Source organism: Pholis gunnellus (genome assembly GCF_910591455.1).
Source record: "Pholis gunnellus genome assembly, chromosome: 19".
Classification (NCBI taxonomy): Eukaryota; Metazoa; Chordata; class Actinopteri; order Perciformes; family Pholidae; genus Pholis; species Pholis gunnellus.
In genome coordinates, this window is record NC_136546.1 from 4,464,096 (window position 1) to 4,477,600 (window position 13,505).

The 13,505-nt window shown below is 42.7% G+C and overlaps 1 protein-coding gene across 1 annotated transcript; it reads left to right on the plus strand.

Moving 5' to 3' along the window:
• Window positions 1-9,543: 9,543 nt before the first annotated feature.
• LOC306711643 (scavenger receptor cysteine-rich type 1 protein M130-like) lies at window positions 9,544-13,242 on the plus strand (the record flags this gene model as incomplete). Its single annotated transcript, XM_079180659.1, has 5 exons — window positions 9,544-9,829; window positions 10,374-10,733; window positions 10,823-11,107; window positions 12,885-12,967; window positions 13,141-13,242. Coding segments are annotated over 5 exons (1,116 nt in total), but the record flags the coding sequence as incomplete, so codon positions are not given.
• Window positions 13,243-13,505: the final 263 nt, after the last annotated feature.

Below are 13,505 nucleotides of genomic sequence, written 5' to 3' on the forward strand. Positions count from 1 at the left end.
TACTTACGTTTGATATGTTTGTCTGTTTGTCCGAAGATAGAGCCGTGATAAAACTCTGTGTAAAGGTTGTTTACTGTAGTCTGTGTGATGCTGGGACGTTTGTCACTCAAAGGGGAAAGCAGGGTCTCCTTACTGGTATGGAAGGTGAGAAACAGCGCCCCCAAAATCACACCCGTAGTGATAAGAACTACCATAGAGAATGAATGGGAAAAGTTACGAGATTTAAGGCTCGGGAAAGGTCCCCGGTTCGAGACCGGGCGGAAACAGTTATTGCTTTTCATCATAAATGTTTAAATAAATATGACGTCACTGTTATAACGATCTGTTGTTAAATATAATATGTTCATTTCTTGTTGTGTAGTTGGGTCGATAACGACTCCTACAGAACCTCAGTTTGACCCACAACAACAGATAAAGTCATAATTACCTAAAGAGATGATAATGGGTCCTTCAATTTAACAGTAGAGTGACAACTGGTGAGTAAATAAGTGCGATACCTTCATAACTTTGTTCAGTTGGATGGAGATCGTTGCATTGGATCTGTTTCCAGATGAGACGTTTACATCAACATGCTGGAGAGAATTAGAGCTTTAGGACACGATCAAGGTCAATTATGTTATTATGACAAACGTGAATAATTCAATGTTTAGACTAGTTCTCTGCAGTAAACTCACAAATGCAGCAGATTAGATTTATTAGAATAAAATAATATGAATAATGTTTTTACAGAATTCCAACACAGGACAACATTATTAATACTCGAGGTGACCGTGAGATACAAACATTTCAACAAAATATCATTCTACAAAATATCTGAACAAGCCTTTAAATGCAAAAGATACAAATTCACAAAAGAATAACTAATAAGAAACTACTTGGTGAGTGTTTGTACACATCAAGCGACCCGCAACCCGTGACGTTTACCATAGAGGTCAAGGAAAAGTGGTTAGGAAAGGACATTAGGAGTCATTTTGGGACTTTTCCCCATGTCTCTCTTTACTGTGATGCATCTTGGTTGTTGGACTGTGGTGGATGTGGATCATCAATGTCCTCTCTGAGTTCATGTTCACATCTAAACCCTTGTTTTTATTCTTTAATCAGTTATTTACTGAATTAAATCATCATTGTTTCAATGAGGATGTAGTGTGTCCCATGTTGATAAGAGAAGAGTTTACTGTGTGATCCTGAAGAGGACTCTTGCATGTTTCGCTCTGTTTAAACGGCTGGATAACGAGTTTCCCCGGGGTCCCTGAACACACCATGTGTGTCCATGATGTGAAAGACAGTGAGTGTGATTAGAGTCACCTGATCCACCCGTTCTCTGTACACATCCTAAAAAGAGTAACCACGTTGTACTTTATGCTTCTCATTCATGTTATTGAAGTATAAGAAAGTTTCTTCTCCAGTTAATCAGAATCTAGATAGTTGAGCGGTTATAGTCGCTGCTACACTCGAGAGAGGAGTGTTCAGCTTTTTATTTTTTTATTGTGCAAATAAAACGAAAGGTTTTTATATAATCAATATATCTCAATATGCAGATTTGAAAAACCGCTTCCTGTTTTTTCCGTTTTTCTTTTAAAGGTAAACAAGAATTATTTATTTCACAACTGTGGAGCATTTTACAAACTATTATTTTAAAACCCAAAACACACTTCACACCTACTTAATATTCACTTTACAACCTTTTGATGTACAAATACATATATATAAATATATATAATACACACTAAAGGACAGGGAGGAACCAGAACAGATCATAGGTCCTCTTTAATGCTTCAATCATTATAATACTATAAAATAATATTATTCTGAAGTGGGCCACTGTGCATAATGAGTACTTCTACACTGTCGTATTAGTACTTTAACAGAGTACTTCTACACTGTCACAGTCACAGTTCCACACAGACTGCAGTAGTTCTAGTAGTAGTAGTCAGTAGCTGTACCTGCTGATGTTAACACATCTATCAGAAATAAGAAGACACTGACAGCATTCATCTGATAGGAACAGCTCAGCCTGTCATGGAAACACTCCTTTAATCTGCAATCAGTCAGCAGCTTCTTGTGAAATCAGATAGAATCAGTTTTACACAACCGCAGTTCAGAAGCTGTGGTGAAGAACACAAGTCCTCCTCTTCATCTGAGTAACAGCAGCTCAGAGTTATACTCACGCTGCCTCAGTAGAGAAATATACCAAAGTTATCTACTAACACATGTTCCCTGTTCAACCTAAAGTGTGTTATTAGTGACTTTGTTCATGTTACATTACATTACATTACATTACAGTCATTTAGCAGACGCTTTTATCCAAAGCGACTTACAATAAGTGTATTCAACATCGGTATTCAAGAGAACTCACCAGAAGTCATAAGTGCATCTCCTTTTTTAAACGAGCATCTAAGAGCAGAAACCAGAGCAAACGTACAGAAACAAACTAATATGAATACAATAAATGCTGAGTGGAAGGCTCAGGGTAACACTTCTTGAAGAGGTGAGTCTTCAGCCTGATGAAAGATGGGCAGTGACTCCGCTGTCCTGACGTCAGTGGGGAGTTCATTCCACCACTGTGGGGCCAGGACAGAAAACAGCCGTGACCGGGTCGATCGGCCGCAGGGACATCTGACAATCGCCCCGAGGCAGCAGAGCGAAGTGGTCGGGCGGGGGTGTAGGGCTTGACCATGGCCTGGAGATAGGAAGGAGCTGTTCCTTTCACTGCCCTGTAGGCTAGCACCAGAGTCTGAAACTGGATGCAAGCTCTTACAGGGAGCCAGTGTAGAGAACGGAAGTTGTGTGTGGGAGAACTTGGGGCGATCGAACACCAGGTGAGCTGCACCTTTCTGGACAAGCTCCAGAGGTCTGATGGCCGACGCCGTGGCTCCGGCAAGTAGAGAGTTGCAGTAGTCCAGGCGGGAGATGACCAGAGCCTGGATGAGCACCTACGCCGTCTCCTCAGTGAGGAAGGGGCGAATCCTTTTGATGTTGTAGAGCAGGAATATGCAGGAGCGTGTAACCGACGAGATGTTTGCTGAGAACGATAGTTGGTCGGTCTGGTCACACCCAGGTTCTTCACAGTCCGAGTTGGCGTCACCACGGTATCATCAATGGTGATGGACAGGTTACGGTGCGGGCAACCCTTCCCCGGGAGGAACAGTAGCTCGGTTTTTTCCAGGTTGAGCTTCAGGTGGTGTGTCGTCATCCACTTCGCAGTAGATAATGTTATGAGTACAGCAGATTTAGAGAGTACAGCTTTGTATTAGTGCTTTCACTGTAACAGAGTACTTCCACACTGTCGTACTTGTACTTTTACTGCATTAAAAGATGCGAGTACTTCCAAAACCTCTCAGGAGAAACTTGATAAAGAGCAACAATAGACAAACTGACGACACATGATGTAAGATCACCAGAGCAACACACAGGAAGGTGCTGGATGTGCCCACAGAGATATTGATCTGTTGATTGAAGGTCAGATGGACCAATGGGTTCAGAGCTGAACACATCCTGTAGCTTCATGAAGGACTCATTATAACAAAATGACTACAGAGAGACATAATGCAACTACAGAGAGACTCAAACAACCATGAAAGTTAAAGAAAACCACAAACATGTGAAATAACTACAAGAAAATATGAAACTACTATAATAAGACTCAAACAAACACAGAAGATTTAAAACTATAAAGAGAATGAAACTCTTTCCTATATTTCTATTTGTCTAGCTCTATAGATCTATAGTTCTATGGTTCTATACTTCCATGAGCCCACATGCTGTACAGGACAATAACTAGATTGGTGTCAGACCAAAGTGAGAACAAGACACCAGAGTGAAGAAGTGTCTGATCCACAGGTCACACTGGAAACATGGTGGACAGAAGAAGCTGATCATGTGACAGAGACTCTTCTCTGTAAAACTAAAGACAGATAAGCCATCAGTAAAGCTCCACCTCTTCCTGTACGCAGATATACACTGAGGACAGCACACAGACACTCAGACGGGCAGAGAGACGGTTAGAGAGACGGACAGAGAGACGGACAGAGAGACGGACAGAGAGACGGACAGAGAGACGGTTAGAGAGACGGGCAAAGAGACGGTCTACCTGGACGTCATGGATCACCTGTTGATGCTTCTGCTGTTGTTGTGGAGCTCAGGTAGGACTCTGATTTAGAGAAGACACACACACACACACACACACACACACACACTCTCTCACACACACACACTAAACATGAAGACAATGGAGTGAGGTCGTATTGTTGCAATCAAATAAAAGAGTTTCAAAATAAATAAATAATTATTTGTGAATAATAATAATTAAAGTGATTAATTATTGACTGTATGAACTGTACCAGCCTCCATGTTAAAATAAAAACTTGGGATGTACCCCAGGGTAGGGAGTGAGGGATGAGGAGGCAAGGAAACATGAGAACACCAGGGTAGGGAGTGAGGGAGGAGGAGGTAAGGAAACATGAGAAAACCAGGGTAGGAAGTGAGGGAGGAGGAGGTAAGGAAACATGATACCACCAGGGGTAGGGAGTGAGGGATGAGGAGGTAAGGAAACATGAGGACTCTGTCAAGCTACATATTAGCAAAGTAAACATCTGTTCTACATAGTTTCATCAACTTGGTCATGGAGGCATCAACATTTAATTGAGATGGTAAATTAACAGTGAAAACTCATCATAGCTTATATCTATATATGTATGCGTGTGTTTTATATTATACTGAATATGATATACATTATACTGTATATATATATATATATTATATTGAATTGCCTGTGAGGGTAACCACAATAAGATGTCCTGACGTGTTTATCAAAGTGTTATTTACTGCTTTTTTCATGTTAGAATAAATGTTAAATATTTAACTGCAAAGTAGTAATGTGTGTTTGATACCTTAATGTTTTTGCATTAAATCATTCTGGGATGTTTGCTGACATTGATTGGATGGCCCTAGAACACGTTCCACCAGCTGCCACTGGTCTAAACACAGTCTTGTTTTTTAAAGCAGGTTCAACTGTCTGAATATTAATGTAACAACATCACAATAAGTTTTTGGTGTAAATTGCAAATACATTTCTATTATATTTACTTAAAACAACAAATATGTGTATATTTCTCCAGGACTCCAGGCTGAAGGAAATCACACATCAACAGGTAAATAGAGAAATAAAGAACCAGTGAAGCAGAACCAGCATTCATGTGTTAGTTTATATTGTATTAATTAAATTCATTTCTTTACTGACGCCTCTCTTGTTTCTGTTCAGTACATGTCAGGTTGGTGGGAGGAGACAGTCGCTGTGCAGGATCACTGGAGATGAAACATGAAGGAGACTGGAGACCAGTATATGACTATGACTGGATGCTGAAGAAAGCAGCTGTTACCTGCAGAGATCTGGACTGTGGCTCTGCTGTTTCTATCAGACGGAGAGAGGAGTCCTCAGAGAGGTCTGTGTGGAGGATCAACATTGACTGTGTTCAGTCTAGATCTGATCTGAAGGATTGTGTAACATCAGATTCCTCTTCCTCCATCATGGATCTCATCTGCTCAGGTAAGCCCATCAGTGACATCATCTCTGACAGTAATGTATGCAGGTGGAATCTGGGGAATCCATGGACGAGACAAGAGACGAGGGGGGGAAATGTGTGTTTGATAGTCAAACCTCTTGTGATAAAAAGCTCAAAGAAACGCTTTGATCTTAATTGATTAAAACATGATGCAATCATATTTAATCATACTGTTGTGTATACAGAAGAGATATAATGTAGTTGTATATAATATGAGCAACAATTTGGACCTGCTCAAAGATCTGGAGCCAAGATTAGGGACCACTGTTTGTATATTAACTGTTAAATCACTGACAAGTAATTAGTGGATGAAAAAGTATTCCTGCTCCTCACTGCAGTAAACGTACTAATATCATACTGATGAAACAATAATCCATTATGAGTAAAATACTCCTCAAGAACTACAGCCAAGGAAAAGTCGAGCTCTCCCTGAGCCCGGGGCTAGGGGCACTCACCGGCCCCCTGCTCGCTACAACATGCCCAGAAAAACTAACACTATACAAGGCAGACAAAAAAAAAACTTGTATTTTAATTGCGTGAAGGTCACAAACAAGAACGGACTGTGCAACAGGCTCCCCACTGTGTGGTCAGACAGACTGGGACAAAGCGGACCTGGCCCACAGTGGAGGATTTTATATAAACATCCCCTCAAAAAACGGACTGCCGACCTCCAGTGGAGGATTTTACATGGTGCTGTCGCCTCCAATGCTTTTATCTCTGTTCTTAATCCCTCTGTTCTCAACTAGAGTTTAGGTTTTATAGACACATTGGAGACTTAGATGCTCAACGCTGGTGTTTTATTGACATTGTTTTCTCTGTAATTAATGATGAATTGACATTTGCACAAGTTTTTATCAGGTAAACTATTATGTATATTTAATAAAAACGCATTAGCACTTTATTGAATCGTTGAAATTGTAAAAAATATAAATATGTAAATAAAGTGTTTTTGAAAAATAAAAAAATAAAAATCTCTCTCTCTCTCTCTCTCTCTCTCTCTCAACCCCATGTGTCTCTGTCGGTGCGGTGTTTGTCTGATTCCGGACTGCGTGTCTGGCCCATTCATATATTCTATTTATAGTGTTTGTCAAAACCGCTTCAATGACAAAATCAAATATTTGACCTATATTAAATATTTAATATAAATAAATATCCTCTGATAATGTTTTCATGTTCTATCTTTAACCCTTAATGTTTCTGAGTAAATGTAATACTCTTTGTTTACGTCTCCATGCGTCCACTGGTTACCTCGTGTTTAACGTCCCATTGCAATGACTTGTGGGTAATCCCCTGAGGCAAAGTCTGCATCTAATGCTGACTTATAGAACGGGTTCATAAATGACTCAAAGTGTCTGAGAGACTCAAACACTGGATGGTTTGACAGTGGGACAGAACTAAACCCTCAGGGACTTCACGGAGCCTCAGTGTGTGAGTCCGTGAGGGTGGAGGTTGGGATTGGGCCTCTGCTGGTCTACAGTTCCAGGCAGATTGGTTCCGCCCTGTTTCTTTTCTGAATACTCAGATTGTCAGTATATGAATTACTTTACTGCTTTGCATGTTATTTTATTTACTCATAATATTTTTCAGTCCTTTATATTGCTTCTATTGACATAAAAGAAAAATCCTGTTTGACTTGACACTGTGTTTTATCTCTCTCTCTTTCATCTTCTATCATCTCTCCAGACTCTGTCAGGCTGGTGAATGGGACTAGTCTGTGCTCAGGCAGACTGGAGGTGAAGTCTAACCAGTCTAACCAGTCTAACCAGTCTAACCAGTGGTGGTCCTCAGTGTGTGAAGAGGACTTTGACCAGCAGGATGCAGAGGTGGTCTGTAGGGAGCTTGGCTGTGGGGCTCCTTCAGTCCTCCAGGGGGCGCTCTATGGAGAAGTGGAGGCTCCAATGTGGACCAAAGAGTTCCAGTGTGGAGGCCATGAGTCTGCTCTCCTGGACTGTAGAAGCTCAGGCTCAGATAGAAACATCTGCTCACCTGGTAAAGCTGTTGGACTCACCTGCTCAGGTAGAAGAGGAGCTGCAGCTTTGATCTGGTTCATTTATGTTCTACTGAAACTCACTTTGTTCTTTACTGACGACTCTGTTGTTCTTGTTCAGAGCCTGTCAGGTTGGTGGGAGGAGCCAGTCGCTGTGCAGGAACACTGGAGGTGAAACATCAAGGAGACTGGAGACCAGTGGATTACTTTTACTGGACCCTGAAGACAGCAGCTGTTGTCTGTAGAGATCTGGACTGTGGCTCTGCTGTTTCTTTCAGAGAGAGAAAGGAGTCCTCAGAGAGATCTTTGTGGTGGATCTACTCTCACTGTGTTCAGTCTGGATCTGCTCTGAGAGAGTGTTTAATACCAGATTCCGTTATCTACATCCTGGATCTCACCTGCTCAGGTAAGTCCATCAGTGACATCATCTATGACATCATCTCTGACATCAATGTCTCCAGTATGTTCCTTCCTCTGTCACAGTGACAGTGTAGAGAGGTGGGCTTGTTTCTGGAAGCTTCAAACCTCCATAGACTGCTGAGCTCCACCTGAGAGGACTCACACACACGCACACACACACACACACACACACACACACACACACACATACTCACACGCACACACACACACACACACACACACACACATACTCACACGTACACACGTACACACACCCATATAAACAAACACACACAAACACACAAACACGCACATACACAGAAACATACACACACGTACACAAACAAGTACACACACACACACACAAACACGTAAACAAACACACACACATGTACACGCGCTCACACACACATGCACACACACACACACACTGAACATGAAGACAATGGAGTGAGGTCGTATTGTTGCGATCAAATAAAAAAGTTTCAAAATAAATAAATAATTCTTGGTGAATAATAATAATAAAGTGATTAATTATTGACTGCATGAACTGTACCAGCCTCCATGTTAAAATAAAAACTCCTCAAAAGTTTCCTCTTAGTTTATAAAACGTGATGTTTCCTCAACGAACACATTCAAGTTAAAATCTAACATGTTAATCAAATCATAAGTTATTGATTATGTTTGTAGTAAATTAATATTCATGCAGTCAATGTGTACTCAGTAATGATCTCTGTGTGCAGTGTGTTATACTGTTGGTGGTGGAGTCCTCCATAGATTCAGACTCATGACTAATAGACAGGAAACGATGCAGCATGTGATCAGAGAGGCTGTTTGTAGTCTGATATCAGCCTCACTGTTTCCTTATTCACTCCTCTACAGATGGATCAGAGCAGCATTGAGTTACTGCTAATGCTGACTCAGCATTTACTGCTGCTTCACATTAAAACACCTCAATCACAATGGGGGCTTTTATAGTGAAGCACTCACAGGAAACACAATGTGTTCATCACTGAGTACTGAGAGAGCATCATGACTCGCTGCCTCTGATTGGCTGAACCATTTTAAACCCTTTTCTTTGCTGCCTGATAATAATCAATATAATATGTTGTTATTGTGTCTTCTTAACTTTGGACATTTCTCTGTTTTTAGCCCCTCCCCTCACGATGCTCTGCCTTCTGAGTGAAGTCCTTGTTAATAACAATTTAAATTACAAAAATAATACATTTCTTGTTTGTCGTATTGTCACAAAAAAATATGACCCTTTAATCTCCTCTTCTGTGATTGGCTGAAACAGAAGGAGACGTCTCAACACAGTCTTGTTTTTTAAAGCAGGTTCAACTGTCTGAATATTAATGTAACAACATCACATTAAGTTTTTGGTGAAAATTGCAAATACATTTCTATTATATTTACTTATAACAACAAATATGTGTTTATTTCTCCAGGACTCCAGGCTGAAGGAAATCACACATCAACAGGTAAATAGAGAAAGAAAAGAGAAATAAAGAACCAGTGAAGCAGAACCAGCATTCATGTGTTAGTTTATATTGTATTAATTGAATTCATTTCTTTACTGACGACTCTTGTTTCTGTTCAGAAGCTGTCAGGTTGGTGGGAGGAGACAGTCGCTGTGCAGGAACACTGGAGGTGAAACATCAAGGAGACTGGAGACCAGTAGATGGCTCTGACTGGAGCCTGAAGACAGCAGATGTTGCCTGTAGAGATCTGGACTGTGGCTCTGCTGTTTCTATCAGAGAGAGAAAGGAGTCCTCAAAGAGATTTTTGTGGTTGATCAACTCTGACTGTGTTCAGTCTGGATCTGCTCTGAAGGATTGTGTGACATCAGATTCTTCCTCCATCATGGATCTCACCTGCTCAGGTAAGCCCATCAGTGACATCATCAGTGACATGATCGCTGACAGTAATGTATCCAGGTGGACACACACATGCAGCAGCTAGAATGGCAGCAGACTTGTCTGATGAGCTGCTGCCTCAGTAAATCAGGTGCTGAATGCACCAAGATATCTTTATATATGAAACCTCCATGTCTGCTGCTTCAGGAGTCCTCTGGGCCGACCAGCAACCAGCCTGAAAGGACTCCTCCTTCAGCTCCACAGCTTTCTTATTCACTGGTTCACACCAGCAGCTTCTTTGGTTTCCACCATAACAGGCACCAATGACCTGCTGGACACAAGTTAGAGCAGCTCAGCTCAGCCGAGGACTCGTCAGTATCTCCACACTGTCCTTCAGCCTGGACACTCCTTAAGGAGAGAGTCCAGGCCCATCTCTGTACATGTTAGGGATCATTTTATAAACACATTTATATTCTGGGTCACTGATCTTCTAAGAAAAATAAGACCGAATGTTATTTAGTGTCTGGTGTCTTTTCTCTCTCTCTCTTTCATCTTCTATCATCTCTCCAGACTCTGTCAGGCTGGTGGATGGGACTAGTCTGTGCTCAGGCAGACTGGAGGTGAAGTCTAACCAGTCTAACCAGTCTAACCAGTCTAACCAGTCTAACCAGACTAACCAGTCTAACCAGTGGTGGTCCTCAGTGTGTGAAGATGACTTTGACCAGCAAGATGCAGAGGTGGTCTGTAGGGAGCTTGGCTGTGGGGCTCCTTCAGTCCTCCAGGGGGCGCTCTATGGAGAAGTGGAGGCTCCAATGTGGACCAAAGAGTTCCAGTGTGGAGGCAATGAGTCTGCTCTCCTGGACTGTAGAAGCTCAGGCTCAGATAGAAACACCTGCTCACCTGGTAAAGCTGTTGGACTCACCTGCTCAGGTAGAAGAGGAGCTGCAGCTTTGATCTGGTTCATTTCTGTTCTACTGAAACTCACTTTGTTCTTTACTTGCTCTCTTGTTTCTGTTCAGAGCCTGTCAGGTTGGTGGGAGGAGACAGTCGCTGTGCAGGAACACTGGAGGTGAAACATGAAGGAGACTGGAGACCAGTATATGGCTCTGACTGGAGCCTGAAGACAGCAGCTGTTCTCTGTAGAGATCTGGACTGTGGCTCTGCTGTTTCTATCAGAAAGAGAGAGGAGTCCTCCAAAAGATCTGTGTGGAGGATCTACTCTCACTGTGTTCAGTCTGGATCTGCTCTGAAGGATTGTGTAACATCACATTCCTCTTCCTCCATCCTGGATCTCATCTGCTCAGGTAAGTCCATCAGTGACATCATCTATGACATCACGTCATTATTCAGGGTCCATCTTGTTCAATGGAGGGTAAACGTGAACTTTCATCATCTCTCTGTGTTTACAGAGCTGCTGTTTCAGCCAATCATCTCTGTGTCCTCCTCAATGTACGGGGTCTCTGAGGCCCAGCAGCAGGGGGCTCCGGTGCTCAGGCGCTCCACCTTCACCATCTGCTGCTCCATCCAGCCACAGTACCCAGGAGGCTCCTTCCAGCTCACCTTCACCTCCTCAGCACACAACTACACCCAGCCAGCTGTCAATCACTCTGCCCACTTCCTGTTTCCTGCTGCAGAGCCCGCCCACCAAGGAAGCTACAGCTGTGTTTATCACCTCTATGTTTTTAATCATACCTTCTCCTCTGAGAGCCGGCTGCTCTCCATCACTGTCTTAGGTAAGCTGGCTGTTTACATGCAGGTTTGAAGATGATTGGTCCAAACTGACTGAAGATGATCAGCTGACCACAGAGTCCATGTTGTTGTTTCTAGAATGACTCTGTGACTCCTGTCATTGTGTTACACATGTCATAGAGTAACCAAACCTAAACACAGTCTATCAAAGGCAACAGCTAACAATCTACTGTAGGACAGAGCAGGTTTGGTTACCAGGATAACTCTGGTTCTCTGAGAACTGAAGCACCTTCGGACGTGACCAATCACAAAGCTCCACTGCCACCACATCATTCATAACTCCTCTTAGCCCCCAACTCACCATTTTCAAGTGTAGTTCCTCCACCAATCAGAAGCAAGAAGGGCGGTGTGCTCCGATCCCTCACTCAGAGAACCAGGGTTATCCTGGAGACCAAATGTTGAGACAGCCGTTAACGATGGCGATTACGCTTTCAATTGACTCTTCACTAAGTCCCGCCCCTCTAGCGCTGACTGGTCAATCACAGCATAGCACGGTCCAGCTCTGATCCGGAGCTCTGGTGATGAAAACAGGACGTAGGTGATGATATCATTGTAACATGAAACCAAAAGTAACCAGATCAAATGTAACAATGTAACAAAAACACAAACCTTCGTTCTGTCTGGCTCTAAAACTGAACATTTACCGCTGAAGACTTTAAACTCTGTATGAAAAGTGACACCGTCTGTCTTTAGACCCTCAAGTTCATGGAAACAGTTTTTAACTGAAGTCACTTGTTGCTTCCTGTTTCTACCATCATGTTGGTCTCTTTTAGCCACGAACACGATTGTTCCAGGCAGCGACATCTGCTACTGAACAGAGAAGTCAGAGCTTCATGTGTTAAAGCTGCATTCTCTCTAGTGTCCACCAGGGGGCAACTCCTCTGGTTGTATAGAAGTCTATGAGAAAATGACTCTACTTCTCACCACAGTAAACATTGTAAACATGAGTTTATGGTCTCAATCTCTAGTTTCAAGTCTTCTTCAATCCAGCATGATGTTCATTTAGTAAATGATGGTCCATTTAGAGTCAAACAGACCATAAAGCAGGGGTGCTTTAGGGGCGGGGCTACACAGTGATTGACAGGTCTCTACGTCACTCCTCCTCAGTCCAGATATGGTCACTTCCTGTTCACTGGTTGTACTTAAAACAAGACGGCGATGGCCACAGTCCACAAACCAATGAGTGACGTCTTGACGACGTCTGTGGTTCAAACAGTGAACAGGAAGTAAACATGAAGAGTAATACGTGTCAGTGATTGTAGATTTCAGGGTCAATGGGAGCTGTTGGACTCATGATGTCGTGTGATGATGACTGTCCATGTGTCTGTTCAGATCCAACACCTCTGATCATCAAAGCGGTCGTCCTGCCGCTGACTCTGCTGTTGGTGAACGTTGCCCTTTACATCTACTGTAAGGTACGGACACACGTCTGTTGTTTAGACCAGCCACTGAAATGAAGCTCTCGCTCTGTGTTTAGTGAACTGAAGACAGGACTGTGCTGTCATGTCTCTGCAGGCCAACAGGGGGCGGATGCCGTGCAGACAGAAGAACACTGAGCTGGTTCATTATAACCTGGGTGTTCCTGCAGCTGAAGAAGAAGAAGGAGCTCAGGGAGCAGAGTACCTCCTCCAAGAAGCTCATCTCAGATCCAGATGATTTGTACCACACAACCACCACCAGCTCCCTTTGATACGCATGTTCCCTTAAACCAGAAGGCTGAATATGATATCACTTTATTATAGCCTGTCTGACTCTCAACAATGTGTTGGTCTCTCCACACGTTCTGACTTCCTGTCTGTGGCTCTCAGCTCCAAGCCCATTGGTTCCTGCTGAAGACGTGAATGTTTAAAATCACCTCACAGATATAAAGTTTCATTTAAAAGTAGACTTGAGAGCAGGTTTACCAGAGTCCAAGCAGGAACCAAAGACTATGAGGAACAATGTTAATGTGAG